Source organism: Acinonyx jubatus, chromosome C1, assembly GCF_027475565.1.
Source record: "Acinonyx jubatus isolate Ajub_Pintada_27869175 chromosome C1, VMU_Ajub_asm_v1.0, whole genome shotgun sequence".
NCBI classification, from domain to species: Eukaryota; Metazoa; Chordata; class Mammalia; order Carnivora; family Felidae; genus Acinonyx; species Acinonyx jubatus.
Genome location: NC_069381.1, coordinates 142,030,601 through 142,051,140, shown reverse-complemented (window position 1 = coordinate 142,051,140; position 20,540 = coordinate 142,030,601). Strand labels below are relative to the sequence as shown.

At 35.1% G+C, this 20,540-nt stretch overlaps 1 protein-coding gene across 4 annotated transcripts in view; it reads right to left on the bottom strand.

Moving 5' to 3' along the window:
• Positions 1–20,540, bottom strand: part of GALNT13 (polypeptide N-acetylgalactosaminyltransferase 13) — a 565,714-nt gene that overhangs the window by 219,106 nt on the left and 326,068 nt on the right. For all 4 annotated transcript variants that reach the window (XM_053215090.1, XM_053215089.1, XM_027055741.2 and 1 more), the window contains exons 5-6: positions 926–1,092; positions 99–306 (exon numbers count right to left, since the gene is read on the bottom strand). In XM_053215090.1, the coding sequence (XP_053071065.1) occupies positions 99–306; positions 926–1,092 (375 nt within the window). The remainder of the gene's footprint in view (positions 1–98; positions 307–925; positions 1,093–20,540) is intronic.

Below are 20,540 nucleotides of genomic sequence, written 5' to 3'. Positions count from 1 at the left end.
TCTCAAAAAGCAATTTACAGAGAAGTTTTGACTGGCCCCTGGAACTGTCCTAACAGGCCGAGTCAAAACTCAGGCATATGTAACACATGAATTCTTACCTGTCTTCTTTTATTCTTGCCAGCAAGGGCTCCAGCCATCCTAACGTGCACTCACAGTGTGCATCCAGAAAAGTTATGACCTGCCCTCTTGAAGCGGCTGCTCCTCGAAGGCGGGCACGTATTAGCCCAGAGCGTTCTTCCATTCTAATAATTTTTACTGGCACCTCTAAGTTTTTCACATAATTCTCTAATGTCAACTTGAGAAAATCTGGAATGTGCAATAAGAATTGATAAAGTTTTGAAACTATTTTAAGACATAGCAGAAATACTACTACCCAGATGGAATTCAGCAAACAGAAATGGTAGCAGACTTCTATCAACATGTTTTTTTTTTGCATTAGGTGAAATAGATATGTAGAGATTTTTATCAGTAAATCTGGCAAAGATAAGGACATTATAGGACCTTAATATATCAGACTCTAATTTAGAAATTGGGCCACATTGACAAACAGAGACTTCTTAATTATAAGTTATTTCACTTTTACCTGCACTTAAAACAAAACAAAACAAAACAAAACAAAACAAAACAAAACACTATAGATGTCCAAAAAGTCATACTAAGGCTCAATCATTTGATTGTTTGAGTTGGGAAAAAAATAAACACTTTGAAAATTATTTTGGCTGATTTCTTAGATTAGTATGGACCAAATGGAATCATGGGAGAAACTGAAAGAATTAGTTTCATATTCCTGGAGTTCCAGGTACAGTGATGAAAATTTGACAGGTGATTTCAGGACTCATGTAATTACAAGGAAAATACAGATCATTGCCAAGCTATCTTTTTGACCATAATAAAGTTTTCTATTAAGAAGGAAAAATAATTATACCTCTTTCACTGGCATCATCTACCAAGATGACCTCAGAGAGCAGATAGCGTGGGGAACGATTTATCACACTATAAACAGTTCTAAGGAGAGTGCTCCAAGCTTCATTGTGAAACACAATGACTACGCTTGTGTTTGGAAGTTCATCAGGGTAGACCTTTGTCTTGCATCTGGAAAAGAAAGAAGAGAGACATGTTAATAAATTCATTTTTCATTCTGATCATTGTAATAAAGAATATCCATGATAACACAACTTTAGACTTGATAGCCCCTTACTAAGGAAACATTTCATGATTATCTAAGATAATTTTCCTTTTTAAAATGCTTTGAGTAATTACTTGGCATTTTGAAAATTAAATATCCATGGTTACTAATATTTTATCTTAATTCCTGTAGGGAACAAAGCAACATGATTTCCACAAGGCTAAGAAAGCTAAAATAACATTCTGAGACTCTCAATAGAAGTCTAGGGTACAACAGGGACATATGAATTCATTGACTGGATATAATTTTATTCCTTGTTTAGAAAAAAGATTATCATATAGCTCAAAAAGTCATAAGAACATGAACAGATATATGTTCCCAGGGTTTTAAAGCATGTAAAACTGAGATTGTTTTTCTGTTCTAAAATCGAGGCATATGTGTTTTCCATTCAGTTTGAGAATGCTATAAACCATGTCGGATTTGAAGGAAAGGTTTAGGGGCTAGATTTACTTTGCAGATTCCCAATTAGTACTCTATAATCAACACTGGAGATGAGGAAAGGGAATAGGCTACCAGCACTTCCCAAAGTGTGATGTGCATAGGAATCACCTAGAGATTTGTTAAAATGCAGATTCAGATTCAGTAAGTCTGGGGTGCAGCCTGAGATTCTGCATTTGTCTTTAAAAAAAAAACGTCCTAGTGATTCAGATGCTGCCAGTCACACAGACTGGCCATAATTGTCATTACTTTTAGAACTTGATGTTTTGAGAAAAACTTTTAATTTTTCTTAGAAATCCAAAGAAGCCCAGATTTAAGTATTTGAGCAATCTAAAAAGATACATTTGCACTCTCCCTCTCTCTATCTCAAAATAAATAAATAAATAAACTTAACAAAGGTTTAAAAGGGGCATCTGAGTGGCTCAGTTGGTTAAGCGTCCGATTCTTGATTTTGGCTCAGGTCACAGTTTCTGAGTTCAAGCCCTGCATCAGGCTCTGTGCTGTCAGTGCCTGTCACTCGCTCTCTCTCTCTCTCTCTCTCTCTCTCTCAAAATAAATAAACTTAAAAAGATACACATGGATAAATGGTATGTGTGGTGCTCTAGTGATCATCCCAAGTTCAACATGTAGATGGTCCTTACCCCATCAACTTGTCAACATTCAGATATTTAAGTCATTGTAATTATAATATTATAAAATTACAAAAGTCATTAAAAAATACCATTTGGTATATGAAATAGGAATGGAAGCTTATTCACCTTAGGTGATTGTTTCATGTAAAATATTCTAAGGAGCTAGAGAATTAAAATCATCCCATAAAATAAAATGAACTCAATACTTCCTGCCACTCCTGAATGATCTAATATATGACACAAAATAAGCATTGTTAAAATTAGTCTCCTTCACAGGTGAATGAAAAAAATTCAATAAAATGGGGGAGGTAAGGCATATAATTAAAGACATACTGATTGTATGCCTATTGAGACTTTAATCATCTTTTAAAATGGTCTAAAATATCATCTACGCAGTGAAGCCTTCTGCAATGTTGTCAGGTAAGAAGGTACTATACCTGAACTATGACATTTTTCTGCATATATTTATTTGGAAATAAATTATCATCCATATTATAGAATATATTGTGTATTGAGGAAAATCAAAATATAATGGGAAAAAGTACTTTGATCTGCAGTCTTCTTTTCCCATTCTGGTGGCAAGATGGAAATGGTTTCTATATGTCTCATCAGCATTTGACTTGGGCATCCAGGAAGCCTATCGCTAAATGAATTCAGAAAGCCATCGTGGTAAATCAGAAATGTTTTCTCCACGATTTTCCTCAAACCTCCATTTTTCTGCCTCAACGAAATAGCATGCTAAGCAAAAAGTATGGTAAAGACCATCATCATCATCATCATCATCATCATCATCAATAAAAAATAAAACTAGAAAATCAGGCTGAAAGCAGTCCAACAGTCAACAATTATTGGTCTAACACAAGGAAAAGTGTTTATCTGTAAGGGCTATCATTGGAAAAACAGTGATTTCTTTTAAGTTAACTTTTTTTTATGTTATATAAGCATATATGTTGTATGTTTTGCACTCTAAATGCCAACAAAGAAAGAATGGATGAGACATTTAGATAAATCTAAAATTTTTTTTTAATTTTTTTAATACTTATTTATTTTTGAGACAGAAAGAGACAGAGCATGAGCAGGGGATGGGCAGAGAGAGAATGAGACACAGAATCTCAAGCAGGCTCCGAGCTGTCAGCACAAGCTTGACACAGGGCCTGAAACCACAAACCGTGAGATCATGACCCAAGCCAAAGTCAGACGTCTAACCGACTGAGCCACCCAGGTGCCCCTTAAATTTTTTTTGTTTATTTATTTTTCAGAAAGAGAGACATAGTGTGAGTGGGGGAGGGGCAGACAGAGAGGGAGACACAGAATCCGAGCAGCTCCAGGCTCTGAGCTGTCAGCACAGAGCCCGATGTGGGGTTTGATCCCACAAACCATGAGATCATGACCTGAGCTGAAGTTGGACACAACCGACTGAGTCATCCAGGCGCATAGATAAATCTTTTAAAATGAAAAGCATATATTCAAATCCAGCTTCTTAAACTATTTCTATCATGCTTTGTTTTTGTGGTTAAAAAATCTAGTCACAAATGTTAATTTTATATTCAATATATGTGACAAAGTTACGATGAACTAATTTACTATTAATGCAACTATTATGTTTACTTAGAGAAAATTTCCACTGTATCATTATTTAACGTAGCATAAAAATAAAATGTCTAATATTTTTATTAATTCTTCCTCTCCTTCCTATTTAAATAACTAAGCAAAGGAAGTTTTGTGTGATAATAAAACAATTTCTAGAATAATAAGAATAATTCTTAAGCTATACAAATTAATCATTTTCAATATCAGTTATCCTGTTATCTCAAATGCATAGATGCTTATGAACGGGAGTCATTATTTCCATGGTTTCTACACTGTACCTTTACCATTGCCTGTACTTCATCACATCTACTGTTTCACCTATAGTAAGATACACTATCATTTTGTGTATCCCTAGGAAAGAAAAGCAAGTTATCAAATAAGCTATAGCATATGCTTTTTTATCATTAGAATCTATTTCAAACCTAAAATAGAGCTTACAGAACAAGACTTTAAACTTATTTGGACATAGATTTCTATCAATATTGTCATGCTTGCTTATGAATCAGTCACACCAGCTTTTTGTGGCTTTGAAGTTTCTTTCATCTAGTCCAACGGTCTCCAGCTTGAGGTTACATTGCTTAACATATGAGAGGCATATATTTAGCACATATCTCAGTAACAAAATATAAAACACCTTCATCTTGTGACTCTCTTTCTTGGCACTATAAAGTTGTGCTTTTCAAATTTTAAGGTGCAAAGCAATTAGGTGGGTATCTTGATAAAATGCAAATTCTGATTCGGTAGTTCTGGGATGGGCCCAAGATTCTGCATTTCTAATGAGATCCTGGTGATATTGTCCCTGCTGTTTCCTGGCTGACATACTAAAGAAGCAAGGCTATATAAATCAGTCAGCTGTTGATTAACAAGAAAATACAGAGTTGTGGTCGTTACTCCAACAATAAATATTTTGGCATGAAATTTCATACTTGCCACTGTTCCCTTGCCTTTCTTTGCCCACATTTTTTTTTCCAATATTGAATCAGATTGTAACTTTTCTCAAGATATGTTGAATGACAGTTAACCTCTGCACCTGTAGTACAAACAATGTATGTAGCTTGGATGAGGTACGCCTATGTGAATAGCCATGACCACTTTATAAGCTTAAGTTTATACAAGCTTAAGAAATACAACTGCTTATATAACAACTGCCACCTGGTAGGCAATGAATGTAACTAACTGTTGACTGTAAAACTCATCCTGATTTCAGACATACAAAAGTAAAAAGGTACATCTAAGAACAGGTAAATACAATAATTTTTTTAAATGTTTATTTATTTTTGAGAGAGAGGCTGTGAGCGGGATAGGAAGGGAGACAAAGGATCCGAAGCAGGCTCTGCGCTGACAGCAGTGAGCTTGATACAGCGCTCGAACACAAGAACATGAGATCATGACCTGAGTCAAAGTCGGACATTCAACCGACAGCCACCCAGGGTGCCCCCCGATATTTTTTTGTTTAGCCAAGAAAAGGTACTTAAAGGTTGTTTAGTTTTAGTTTCCTTCTTTTCTAATGCCTTTACATATCTAAGCTGTCAGAGTTTTCAACTCACTGCTTTTATAAGAAATAATTTAAAACGAAACAAAAACAACCTGTATGATGGAGGTGGGGTAAGTACTTAAATAGATTGGACCTCTCTAAGAACCTCTTCTCCTGAGACATGACAAACGACTTCTTTGTTGGCAAGAATTATTTCACCACTGTCTACCTCAGCTTTTACATCTTTTACATAATAAGATTAAAGTAGGTAATCTGACATGTGCAGCAGACCTTGTTTGGTGTGCACTACACATAAAACCTAGAACCTTCAAATGGTGGATTTGGAAACAACTTTCAAATGTTAACCAGTTCAAGCCTTTGTTTTACAGAGTACAAGCCTCCAGTCACAGAACTGGTTCAGTATTCCACATACTGAAGTAATAAATAATAATAATAATAATTTTATTATTTAATAATATTAGTAACAGTAATGTTTCTGCCCCATATTATATGCTATATTAAATGTTTTAAGTGATATTATTGGTGTGTGCAATATTAATTTCTTTTCAACGTTTTTATTTATTTTTGGGACAGAGAGAGACAGAGCATGAACGGGGGAGGGGCAGAGAGAGGGAGACACAGAATTGGAAACAGGCTCCAGGCTCCGAGCCATCAGCCCAGAGCCTGACACGGGGCTCGAACTCACGGACCGCGAGATCGTGACCTGGCAGAGGTCGGACGCTTAACCGACTGCGCCACCCAGGCGCCCCGGTGTGTGCAATATTAAAAAAAAACATTTGAATTTAAAAATATGCCTTAATCTTACACTCAATCATATATCTTTAAATCAGAGAAATAGCTATTCCCCTAGAATTATTCGATTAAAACGTTGCATAGAATATCAGTTTTCATTGAGATTAGTGACCAAATATTCTTTTATAAATCTGTCCAATGGAGACATTATTTTTCTTTTATGTAAACATCTAAATGGGAATGGCAAAAGTTGACATTATTGTGGGAATACAATGTATATGTAATTAACTTTGAGAGTAAAAGTGGCAGATAGCAATAGCAATTTTCATCAATTTGAAAGGAATATTTGATGCCCATTTACTCAGATGAAGTTCCTGAAATCTGGTATTCCAGTAAAATCATAAGTTTTATTATAGCAGTGTTTTATATTTATACTATATTTGACATGTTAAATCTATAATACTTGAGAGGAAGTGAAAGATTATTTCTTTTTAATTCTGTAATAATGTATCTATGGTTTTTAATCTTGGTTACATACTGGAATAAACCCATGAGCTACCAAAAAATACTTACCTATGGGTTTCAACCACAGAGATTCTGATTCTGATTGCCAGGTGCGATGAGATTTTAAAAATCCCTTGGGGATTTGAATGGGCAGCCAAAGCTAAGAAAGGTTGCCTAAAGTTATTTAATAGAAACACTGATATTAAATATGTATGTGTGTGTGTGTGTGTATATGTATATGTACGCATATATTTATATATAAATATATGTAAAACCTTTTTATTTACATCAAAATTTTAAAATTAGATGCTTAAGGTTAATATAGCTCTTTTTTGCAGTTATATCAGATGAAATTAATAGGCACTTTTCCTGTAATTGTAAGCACTAGAGTCAAAAAGTCTTCTCCACTTCATTTACAATGTGTTCTGTCACCTGAATGTATACTGATGGTGGTCCAGTCTTCTGTGTACCAGCTGTTGATTTATAAATATATGAGAAATAAATCCAGTTGGTCTCCTTTAGAGAGAATGTGGGTGTAGAATCATATTTCCAATGTCGGGAGCATGGAAATACAATGAAATAGCATACCTATTTACCATCTTTCCCCTTGGCTATGCACACATTATAGGAACATAGACCGTTACAATTTGATTTTATCCTTTTCAAAACCATATTGATGTTTTCAGATAAGTTACTGAACACAACATGCCACATCAAAGAAAGAAAAATTGACTATAAGAGGAGAATGTGAAATCACAAAGGATCCGTAATTACACAGTGGTTTAGTTAGACACAATCCATTTAGGACTACAAAGGCTGTCAACATTGTAGTTTGCATGACTTGTTGAATTGCTGCTCAGTGAGTCAGTGGTTACCTTTTACTGCCTCAATCAAGAAGATTAATAATAGTAATTAAAAATAAAGACTTACAATACAAGTCCTCTATATACTTCTTATTTTTAAGAGCTATGGGAATTGCCTTGAACCTTGCAGAATTATGTGTGGTTTCTATGTTTCCCAATCATTAAAATTCATATTCACACAGGGAAATTTCATCATTCGCCAATGCATCCGTGCAAAGAAAACTTGGGCAACAGCAAAGTGATTCTTTCATAACTGAACAGCTTGGGGCCCCAAGTAAAATGAAGCACTTAATTTTGCGTAGGTTTCTATATGTTGATTTATATGTACGTTGTGTTAAACCTTCCAAGAGTAAGTTCCTGTAAGTCATAATTATTGACTAATTTGTTTTTAAAATTCATACAACCCAAGCACCTTTATTTTAAAATCTGGTTGGACCCTGTATTCATCCTTGTCCTATTTGCTATGAGATCCTCTCCTCGCATCTTCTGTGCTCTTTGAAGTATCGAGTTGGGTGGAGAGGGAGGGTTACTGGGAAATAAGCCTTTCAAATATCCTATATTTGTTGCCTTCTGTTTTAAATATGTCATAAGGACCTTGGCTAGGAGAATGTCATGCTATAGGAAACAGGAACAGAAAGCTAGGAAATTTCTTTCTACATCTCCCACACATCTCAGAGAAGACCACTCAGCCCCCTTCCCTAGCCTCGTACCTCATGTGTGCCTCAATCCTCTTGACATATTATCCTTTTTCACAATATAGCTATTTAATTCAATAGACTCAGGGATTCTTCAAAAGAAGGAAGGTTAATATGACGTATCTCTGCCTTTCCAGAATTTAGTATCCTGCATGTTACAAAATACATTTAATATGGAGGGCTGCTGCATGAAAATTTCACAATGAGGCAGGCTATTGTATGAATTATCAGATCGACTTCTCAATTGCACCTTTGCATTGTTATAATCTGAACTGGAGGTGTAGAAATACCAGTTTTTCTACTTTTTTTTCCCCTTAATCTTCAGTTGGTTTTATTTTTCTAGCTGCTAGAGCCAGGGCAAATAAATGAGCTAGGAATACGGAAGGGAAAGAGTGTAAGAAAATTGATCTGAACGTCATTGTACTATAATACAGTCCCCTCTAACATAGGTAACATCATTCCTATTTGGAATATGAGAGCAAGCTCTGTGTCTGGAAACCTATGTTTGCCTCCCCCTTCTGCTGTAAAGGATCTGTGAGCAAACTCCTTAAATTTTGGTTTTGTCATCACCTAAATCGAAGGAAGACTGCTGTCATTTCTATATTGCAGTACTTTTACGGAAAGCACATGAAATTATAAAGGGATTATGTGAATTCAATCTATTATGCTATTCTTATATTACTAAGCACTGTCTCAAATACTACAGATAAAGTGTCCATAATTGTTTGGGTCAGCTTTTCTGCTGATAGGATTCTGACCATTGCCATGTTCTAATAACATGTCTTTTGTCCTTAGTTTTTGTGGCCAACCCGCCACTCTATCCTTTCCTTCCAGTGCCATTTCGATAACAGATCTGGTGTCTAGACTGCCATGGCTTGAGAACTGCTACTTGCTTGTCTAGTGCAGTGGTGTGGAATTCAGGTCCCGCCTCCTTCTCTTTTAGTCTTCTTTAGTCTTCTAAACCATTTATTGCCCTAATCTGAAATTTCTCTGACTGCCTGTGGCTGCCTGCTAATCTTCCTGCTTACTCACCTTAATTTCTGCTTATTATTTTCTGCTGGAAAAACTCCGAGGGCATGTTCTGCTTGCCTGCTGAGATCTCAGCTTTTTGCCTGCTCTTGAATATCCATGAACTAACTAGCTAGCAACTTGTGTTCCCCCCTCCTACCCCACTACTTGCTTTACCCTATGGGTTAGTCTGATTATCAAATATCGCATTCCTCAGCCAGGGTTAGGCCATCTCCTCCAGCAGTCAAGCCCTGGTTTAAGAAACATCATAATAAGATAACCAATACTAAGTGATGAACATTTATTAAACTCTTAATCATGCAGCAGACATTGTACTATATGCTTTATGTTCTCATTTGACCCTGAGAACTGAAACCTCTGCAACCACATAGGTTTGCTATCAGAGCTGTGACAAGGCTATAAACTCATAAATAGCTTGACTGCATGCTTCAAGAGCTTCCAGAAAATAAATGGATACAAACAATAAATTGTTCAAACAATCCCCTTCTAAGGAAAATAGGTTGCTCAGCTGTCTTCTCAGGATCATACATAACTTAACTAGACAAATGGCTGGCTTATCAATTGACTTCAAGACTCCTCATTGTATCCACCAATCCTAAACTATTACATCACTTAACTTGACCAATCTCGGTAAGATTCCTGCATTGAAAGATCAGTCTTCAACCACTAAAGCCCAGACCTCCAATCTCTGTAAATATCCACCTTGGCCTCTTCCATGCAAGATGGCTAGGACTGTCTGTCAATGTGGTGGTTATTCTGGTGGCCTTTTATGGAATCGGCAGTTAATTATCTTTATAATATTCCTTATGAACTAGCTATATTGTTATTCCCATTTGATAATGATAAGTCAAGAACCTAGTGTTCAGATCAGTTAAATGCAATAATCTCCCCTTATCCATGGAAGATACCTCCCAAGACCCTTCCAGTGGATGCCTGAAGCCATCGATAATACCACACCCTGTATATGCTAAGATTTTTTCAACACATACATACCCATGATAAAGTTTAATTTATAAATTAGGCATGATAAGAAGTTAACAATAATAATAAAAATGAATAATTATAATAATATACTGTGATAAAGGTTATGTGAATGCAGTCTCTCTCTCTCTTTAAATATATTATTGTACTGTAGTCATCCTTCTTCTTGTGATAATGTGAGATGATAAAATGCCTACCTAATGAGAAGAAGTGAGATGTATGACACAGGTACCATGACCTAGGGTCAGGTTACAATTGACCTTCTGATGATATGTCAGAAGGAGGATTATTTGCTTTGGTAACTTAAAGTCAGCCTCAGGTACACAAAGCTAAACCACAGATAAGGGGAGACTCCTAGAACTTGCTTCTAAGTTGTGAACTCAGTTTCAAACCTTGGAACTCTGACTTAAAAAGGGGCTATTCTACCTCTTTCCTGATAGAATAATGTCCTTCCCCCCTTAGGAAAGAAACTGCCTTTGTTAGGGGAAATTTGAGACTAGGTACCTGGGAAGCAAGTAGGAGCCTGAAGGTATGCATTTCTAGGAAACAAAGGAAATAATTAACTATTTGAAGGAGATGAGAGAAGACTGCTTTGCTCCAGAAGAGTGGGAGCTCCTGGTAGAAAATACTTAAAGTAGTAAAAAGGGACTAGTGAGAGGAGATAGCAATAAAATGATGAGAAGCTAAAGAGTTCAGCAGACTTTCTTCAGGGGTGTGATACCTAGAGGATAGTTTAAAGATGAGTTATGTCTAAAGTTCATATTTGACTACAATGTTGTAATGCACTCCAGCCTCCTCTCCTATTGTCCATTACGTTTACCCTACTCATAAATGCACTGCATTCGTGGTTAAGTGAGTTTGTCTCTATTTTGAGGAAGAGGCCCATTTTGTATCTGGATTATGCTGAGAAGAACAGAGAAACCAGTCACAGAAATAACGATAAAGTAGCAGAGTTCACCCGGAAACTAAACAATTATTGGGAGGGGCTCTGGACTTCCACACATTATTCTTTTGGGGTTTAAGCTAACCTGATCTTGACTTTAACAGACTAGGTACACTCAGTTGACATCTAGTTTATATTAAAAAAAACAAAAACACAAAACTTTATAGGAGATCTAATTTCTATCAAATAAATGGCAATCATACACTACTGTTGGAGTTATTTCTATGATGCTAATAATTAATAAGCAATGTTTTTGTTTTTTCCAGGACATAAAAGTGATAAGCATACAAGCAAGTTTTATATTCTTTCTATTGTGAAGAATTCTCCTAAATTTTGGAAATCAACTATAATTCAACTCTGTAGCTAAAAGTAAAAAGAATACATTCAAGTAAGTACTGTGTGTGGCCTTTGGGGTTTTGGAAAATGAATTTATGAGCTTTTTCCCTTTCTGTGATCTTTCAGTATAACTCTCTCATGCTATTGAAAGTATTTAACAATGAAAACAATTCCATGTTTATTGACTATGATAAATACAATTAAAGTGACTTTGCAACAAACTTACTTACTATTGCCATTTTTAGGCTTAAATTCTTACCTTTGTTAGTGAAAGTAACACTGATTTTTATATCAATAGACTTGGACTCTAAACCAAGCTTTGCTTGGGCCATCATTTATGTCGAGTCAACTGACCCATGCTGAACCTCACATTTTTCATTTCTCTGAGACAATGAAACCACCATCCACCCAGGTTCAAAGCCAGAAACTCTGATGTTGACATGATGGTGATATGATGACATCACAAGTTACCAATCCTGATGACTCCTACCTTAGTGTCTTTCTTATGCTTCCCTGCTATTGTGCCCTCTCCATAGACCACCACCTCTCCTTATAGTTATTGCATAGAGTCAAAACGGTGCATTTATGGAACATTCTTGATCCCCGTAGTATTATCTTCCTCAATTCAGACTAAAATGCAGATCCAAAAACCACCCTTTTCTTCAAATGTTTTTGACATTGCCTTCATTGCCTAATGCTAAAATCTATAGGCTCCTCTAGATCTGGTTCAGCCCCACTGATGTTACATTCTCTTCTCACTATGGCATTTAACTCTTAGCAATACTGAACATCTCAAATTTCCTTCAGGAAACAAAGCTTTCTCATGCCTTTATCTCTTTCTATCTCTAGAATTCCTTGTATTTGGACAGCGTTCTTTGCTGAAGACGTCACACATATTCTAGTAGGGCTCAAGTCACACTTCATATTTTCCCCAGGGATATTTAATTGTTCACTGTCCTAAAATACTGATAAATTTTATACATTTATTCTCCTTTCCTTCTTATATAAATTAGGACTCTGTGCCCAGAAAAAAAGGCACTCCTTCTTCCAGTGAAACATGGCCCCTTGCCAAAATCATAAGCAGAGTGTATCTACTCTTTCAGCTGGGTATCTTTGTGCAGTGCACACACTGGACAACTCTGTAAGGATGCCCTAAGCCTAGAAATTCTTTAATTATCCTGTCCATGAAGACAATTAGTTCTGTTATGAGAGGCAAAGTTCCATCTTTAGATGGAATTTGGGGTAGAATGAATAGTGGAGCAAAAATTAAGGAGGTAAGTGCATTTTATTTGGCCTCAATGTGGAGAGTCGACATGTATGGAGTCAAGTATGTGGGCTTTGTGATAATTTTTGCTTTGGCTCAGATAATGTTTTCATTTATTTCTAGATTTATTTACTATAAAGCAACATATATCTATATATTTATCTATGCCTGTATCTATTAATATATATATTAATTTTTATATCAATATATATTTTATATCAATATTGATATAATATATAATTGATATAATTTTATATCAATATTGATATATCAATATCAATATGTATATATATATACATACAAATCAACATAAGTTATACTTAATAGGGGTGCCTGCGTGGCTCAGTCAGTTGAGCATCTGACTCTTGATTTTGGCTCAAGTCATGATCCTAGGGTCATGAGATTGAGCCCCGCATCTGGCTCCATGCTGAGTGTGGAGCCTGCTTGGGATATTCTCTCTTTCTCTCTCTCCCTCTCTCTCTTTCTGTCTTCCTTCTTCCCCTCTCCCCCACTCCTGCTCTTTCTCTCAAAAAACAAAAATTATATTCAATAATATTTAAAATATTCAACAACATTGAATATCATGGATTTTAACACTAAAGAAATGCTTCAGGGAACTATACTTTGTTTCCTGGCATAAAATTTTAATACCCTATGTTATATATATTTACAAAACCATTTTAAATCCATGAAAAGAACAAAATTAAGATCAAAGTCCCATGTGTAAAATAAATGAAGAAATTAAAGCATAGAAACAAAATTGCATTACCTACAAAAATAAAATTTTAAAAATGCCAAATAATAATTGCAAGGTTTAATTTCTGCTAAATTAAGTATCAATTAAAAGACTGTATGCATCATGAATTTTTCTTCTTGTATATTTCTCCACACCTGGTTTTAAGTAAGAAATGAAATTTTTTTTCTTCACATTAATTTTCTGTGAGTATAGCCATTGTTACCAATGGCAACAATAGGCACATCATTTTAGGGGAAGGGACATTTGTCTGATGTTTTCACGTTATCAGATTCAGGTGACCATTTTGGATAAGGACACAGTTGAAGAAAGTGTTGTGCCATTCTTAGTGAACCATAGTATAAGACACATGATGTTGATATGTGCCATTACTAATGTTAACAATGATCACTTGAGTAGGATGGTATCTTCCAAGTTTCTCTAATGTACAGTGTTTTTCTCATTATAATAAAGAGCTTGTGAGAAGATAATTTGAGATTTTGTATATTTTTCTGTTTTTTTATATATATTTCATCTGCTAGTTATGCCATCTACTGATGATTATTGCCTTTAATATAGATCTTGGGCATGCACGTTTTCATACATTTGAAAGTGCATTCTCATGGCAAATTTCTAAAAGTAGAATTGCTGATTCAAAGGTAAATGCACATACAATTTTACTAAATATTGGCAAATCTCTCATTCTAAAGGTTGAGCATATTTGCTTTCCTATCATCAATGTTCAACTATTTTTGTTTTCCCATAGATTTGCAGATAGAATGTACTAGCAAACTTTTAAATTTTCACCAGTCTGATAGGTGAGTAAAGATATCTCAAAATAGTTTCAACTTGCATTTTTCCAATTGGGAATGGAATCACACATCTTTCAATATGTTTAATAGTCTTTGTATCTATGCATGCGTGTGTGTGTGTAAGTGTGTGTGTGCAAATCACTGTTCTAGTTTTCTCCACTTAAATTTTTTTTAAGTTTTTATTTCTTTTTTTTGAGAGAGAGAGAGAGTGCTCACAAATGGGGGAGGGGCAGAAGGAGAAAGAGAGAGAAGCAGGCTCTGCACTGTCAGCACAGAGCCCTCATGCAGGGCTCAACTCATGAAACATGTGATTATGACCTGAGACAAAATCAAGGGTTGGACACTTAACCAATTGAGGCACCCAGGCACCCTTGTCCAGTTTTGTATTGAAGGGCTTTTTTGTTATTTGTTTCTTTGCTTATTTGTTTTGCTTTGTGTTCCTTGATCTTTCTGACCTATACATTATAGTGATATAATCCTTTATCAGTGATATATGTTATTATTTCTATTATTTGATATTTCTCTTCTCATTTTACTTATATTTTTGCCATGTAAATTTTATTATATACATGCAAATATTTCAATTTTTTTTTCATTGTGTCTGCACTATAATTACAGATAGAGAATATCCCTTCACCCAGGTTATGGAGGAAGTCAGCTTTTGTTTTTGTTTTTTGTTTTTTAATTTAGATTGCTGGTCAATATGGTGCTTATTCTTTTGTATGTTGTGCAGCACACATCTAATTACATGTTTTTCCAAATGACTAACTGGTTGTTTTCAGCCTCACTTATTAGCACTAGGACAGTGATCTGAGATGTCACTTTTATCATATTTAAACTTCAATTTATTCTTGTATTTATCTCTATACTTTCTATTTCATTCCACTTATCTGTGTACCCATACCCCACTATCACTCTTTTACTTACAGAACTTTATACTATGTTTTAATATCTGGTAAGACTAGTAGCTTTTTTCCTTTGCTTACCTAGTTATTCTGGCATGTTTATTCCCCATGTGAGGCCCACTATATCCATCTTATTTTAATGAGTTTCAAAGTATCAATACACTCCGTCATGCCAAACTTTGCAGCATGCTTATTAACTAGAGTTTGACTTTTAATCAATTTTTTCTCTTAAGGTAAAATGTAAATACAATGAAATGCACAAATATTAAATGTAAATTTCCCAAGCTTTGATAAATGCATGCACTCGTATAAGCTAAACTTCTATCAAGTTATGAAACATTATTATAACTGAATAAAATTTCTTCATAAGCAAGTTTTTATCCCAAATCAACCATTTATCTATTTTTTTAAACCATATAATTATGGTTTGTACAGTAAGTGCTCTTTTATGTAAGATGTAAGATATTTCATTCTCTCTCTCTCTAAACAGACACACACACACACACACACACACACACTCAAAAAAAATGTAAACTCCTCTTTTTACCTAAACAGATTCTGAACAACAACCTTATTACCAACCTTTTTTTAAACTATAATGAATAATTGAAGTCAAAGCCATCTCTATATTTCAACTCCTCCCTTCCCATCATTTACACCTCATAAATGCCCTGAGCCTCAATTGTTATTGCTAAATGTAACATAAAATACCATGCATCAGTGACTGCAAGCAATATCGAAATGTCAAATATATCTATTCTTAATTTCAATGTAATGTTAGTTAAGTGCAGCCATGGCTACTGAAGAATGAGAATCCTGGGTGATAAATACTTTTACCTGTAATAAGATAATTCCTAAATGATTTATTAAAAATGAAGCAGTGAATTTTAGCATAGTACACCATCTATTCATCTACAATTAGATGAATTAGAGAAATAGTGAATATAATGATTGCCAAATAGATTTGGTATCTGTCCAGCAGCCTTTGCATGTTGCTGGTAGCTATTCTACTGAGCTGTTTAAAAAATGGTATGTGTCTACATAATTTCATTTAAAAAAATTCAGATATACATTTGATTTGAAAAGGACTTATAAAGGGTGCCTGGTGGCTCAGTCGGTTAAGCGTCCGACTTCAGCTCAAGTTATGATCTCACAGTTCATGGGTTCGAGCTCCACGTTGGGCCCTGTGCTGACAGCTAGGAGCCTGGAGCCTGCTTTGGATTCTGTGTCTCCCTCTCTCTCTGTCCCTCTCCTGCTTGCCCTCTGTCTCTCTCCCTCTTTTTCTCCCTCAAAAATAAACATTAAAAAATAATAAAAAAATAAGAAGGACTTAAAAATCCCACAAATTGTATATCAGTACAATAGATTTCTCTTTTAAACATTTCAGATTTAAATCTACTTGGTTAAATAACTAAAGGTGGATAGTTTTGTATGCTAAAGAAATTCTAGATACTATCTTCAAATAAACTAACCAAGCGATACAACTTTTGATTTAAAAAATAGAAATCAACTTCTTAAACCAAATAGTTCTGCTCTGCTAAATGTAAAGTCTGGACTAGACCTAACAAAACCCTTAAGTTAGTCTTCTTTATGATTCATTTAATCAGTATATTCTTTTCTTTTGTCCTTAAATTCTTTTGGAATAAAGTGGAAACAAAAAACAAAAACTGCCTCTCTTCTGTGCACACCATAGCCCCTACTATTTCGATGATGCTCTCTTACTAATCCAACTTATTCTGTGTTTTCATACTTGCTAAACCAGTCCCTACTTGAAGAGGCAACATATGTACATCAGCTCTTTTCCCTAAGTTCTCTTCCTGAGAGATAATTATGTTGGGTAGATTTAGCTTCGGCTTCCTCATTGCAACCCCTATTTCATTAGTTTCTAGATGGTTTAGACTCCTGGTACCAACATTGGAATTTACTCCCTAGGACAGTTAACCTAATTTCCTTTCTGAAGAATTCAACCCATAGAGACATCCAGCACCATGACAGGTAGGAGAGATGGAAACGGGTAAAAAAGAGGTAGAAGTGACTGATACAAGGTCTGGAACACAGTAAGGAACCTAGACCCTTAAGAGACCATGATTCTTGCCACTATGAGCAATGTTATATGTGGATTTCCCATTTCCTGGTTTTACAGGTTATTTAATATTCACAGAATCACAGATGAGGAAAGTGTCTTACAGACATCTAATACCTTTAATTTTATGGATGAGGAAACTGCATCACAAAGAAGAAAACTGGCAAAGGCTCACAAATATGTGGTGGCTGTGCTATCACCAGAATCTAGGTTTTTGAACTCCTTAAACAGAGTGACCTTGCCTCTTCAGTGTGTCCAGGGGCTACTGGGAGAAATTTCCCCATAAAACACAAATGCTTTACACATTTCACATCTTATGAAGAATATGACAACAGATTAAACAAACAAAAGAAACAGTCCAGGTCAAAGTTCATTCAGTAGTTTACCGAAAATCATGTTGGGGATCAATATAAATTCCCACCCTCTCATTTTTGAATAGTCTATCTTTATCTGATTTTCTTATTATTAAGCCTTCTTTATCATTCATGAAGTTGGCTGTTTAACGTACACATCACATTTTCATGAAACAACACAGGAAAAGTGAAGTATTTCAACTATTTCAAAAGCCTTTCTCATTGACTAATAATTTATATAATTCCTTGTAGAATTTATTATAGGATCCTTTTAGGAATTTAAATTTTATCTAGATTATCTAGATTTCATTAAGATTTCTTACATAGGATTTATAGATAAAATATCCAATAGCTTCTTCTCTTGGGGGAGGAGGATCAACCTATAAATTGTACAAAGAGAGCAGGCAGGAACAGAATAAAGGTACAGAGAGAATAATTAGTGAAAGAAAAAAATGGTGAGGGTCCCTCAAATGCTAGGAAAAGGCAATCACACATAGCATTTGAAATTTTTCCCAGTATAGCAAACAAAGCTTGAATTGAGACAATAATGGAGAAACTAGTAACTATTATAAAGAAATGTTGTGGTTATTTCATCTTTTGGAGGACTATAGTAGTGTGGCCTCTTGGGAAAGAGGAAAGGCCACTTGTGCTTTACTTCAAATATTAATAATAAGTAAAACAACGGACTTTCTACAATAAGAGAAAGAAGAGATGTTTTCAGCCAGGGCAAGAATAAACTTCATTTTAATGTCAGTCTTTGTGTTCTAAAAAAAATGTTTTCACATCACAAGAAAGGTTTCAAGAGTAGTGAGTGAATAGAGTTAGTGTCTGAAATCGAATTCCTTTTTCCACATGTTGTAGGAAGGAATAAGTTATCACTGGAATTTGTTACTAGACGCCTCAAATAATATTGCCTTTCATTCTCCAAGGAGAAATTACTGCAGTTGTGATTGTCAAGTTATTACATACTCAAGGTCACTCCTCTCTCGGATGTCAAATGGTACATTATGGATGACAATTTTAGGGAACCAAATCAACTTAAGCCCAAAGTCAAAGGAAACACCTACCTGCCCAACAAAACAGTTCAATTAGGTGCAGTATGAAGTCAAGGAATTATTCTCATAAGAATTCTAATTACAATAGATACTGGCTTTAAACACAGTGATGAGAATGATTCACTCTTGATTACTGATGTTACAACTTGCTTTATTAGTGTTATTAACACCAGAATGGTAGAATTCATAAGAAATTCAAATGTAGAATTTCATATGAGATCAAAATTTTAAGAATTTCTACCACAGGGCCATAATGTAAATATGCAAGTTAAAATAGCATTTGATTCTTCAAAGATATACATGGGTGTATTTATGCACAGGCACATGTATGAATATGTGCACATATATTTTTAAGATCTAAAGTGAAGAAATGAATGGAAAAAGAAGTTAATTTAAGGTCTTGTAATGTAGAAGAAAGTGACGTTACAATTGCTGAAAGAATGTAAATACTGAAAATTGTGTGATCCCTTTCTTTGGTACCTCATTGAATGAGCAGTTTCTTTTTAGTTCTTTGAGCTTTAAGATTTTTACTAATCCTAATAGTTATTTTCAGTTTCTTATTCTACTTTGTAATCTCTATTGCTTCAAGTTTTCCTGTGTATTAGACATTCAAACTTACACTTATGAGTCATGGATAAAATTTACTCTTGGAACATATGGGAACATCCACTTGTGGGGGGAACTGTTTGGTCAACATGATTTCAGTACTTAATGAAGTAGATGAAGGCAGATGTACCATAAAGCCAAAGAAGATCAAGCATGAGAGCCCACACTACATGGCTCATTAAGTACTCTCAATCTAATTTTATGATCACAAGTTTTATTATTTTTCTTAAAGAAGACCCCAAATGGGTTTAGTTTCCAAGACACACAAACACAGACATGCTTGGAAGTTAAGTATGATGTGTATGAGATGTTTCCTTATTCTTCACTTAGCCAGAAATTAGCTTGCTGCTGGCTGAGGACTGTCTTGTCTCTGTCTCAGGCATCTAGAGGCTATATGTGCCCATTGACTGAAGGTTTCATCAAACCACGAGCTCTGCTAAACACTATCACTTCCTAGGTGGAAAGTGATTCTGCCTCAGCAGGAAACAGGGTCTGACCATGGCATATTCACTGCCAGCGACCACAAAACTATGTTGGTATTTTGATAGCTCTAATTCCGAAAGTGCACTCAAGCCAAGGCCATCTGAAAATAGCTTAACTGGAAGCACAACTGGGCTGGTGAGGTGTAGCTTCATCATAAGCAGAGCTGAAGTGTCTTATTTGTAAGAGGCATCTGAAGTGATGAAAACAAATTTGAGGCATGCTAGTGATGTTAAGTATACCATTAATGTGACTCCCTACCTGATATTCTCTAGAAGAATATGGATAGCAAGATTTACATTTAGATAGAGGTTTGGGAAGTGGCATTATTAGAAAGAATGAGAGGGGTGAGGAGGTTAAGAGGCAGGTTTTGGCACCAGATTGCCTAGACTCACACCTTGACTCCACCATTTACTTTCGATGGGACTTTTGGAAAATGATTTAATCACCTTTCCCTTTAATGTCCTTATCTTTAAAATGAAATTTGTTACAACCTCTACCTTATAAGGCTGTTAGATCAGATGAATTGATACATGAAAAGCACTTAGTACAATGACTGCATGATAGTGAACATTCAATAAATATTATTTTACCATTTATTAGTTATTATTTATCACTATTATTAAAGTAGGCTAGAAAACAGATAACAATTAAACATATACTTAGGAGATATTTGCATATTGTTGATTGATTATGATGTGTGGGGAAAGACACAAAGAAATCTAAGAGGATTCCAGATTCACAAGAATATTATCACTATTATCACTATTACCACTAATAGAGATAAGCAATGTCCAAAGGAACTGGTATGGGAGATGCAAAGAG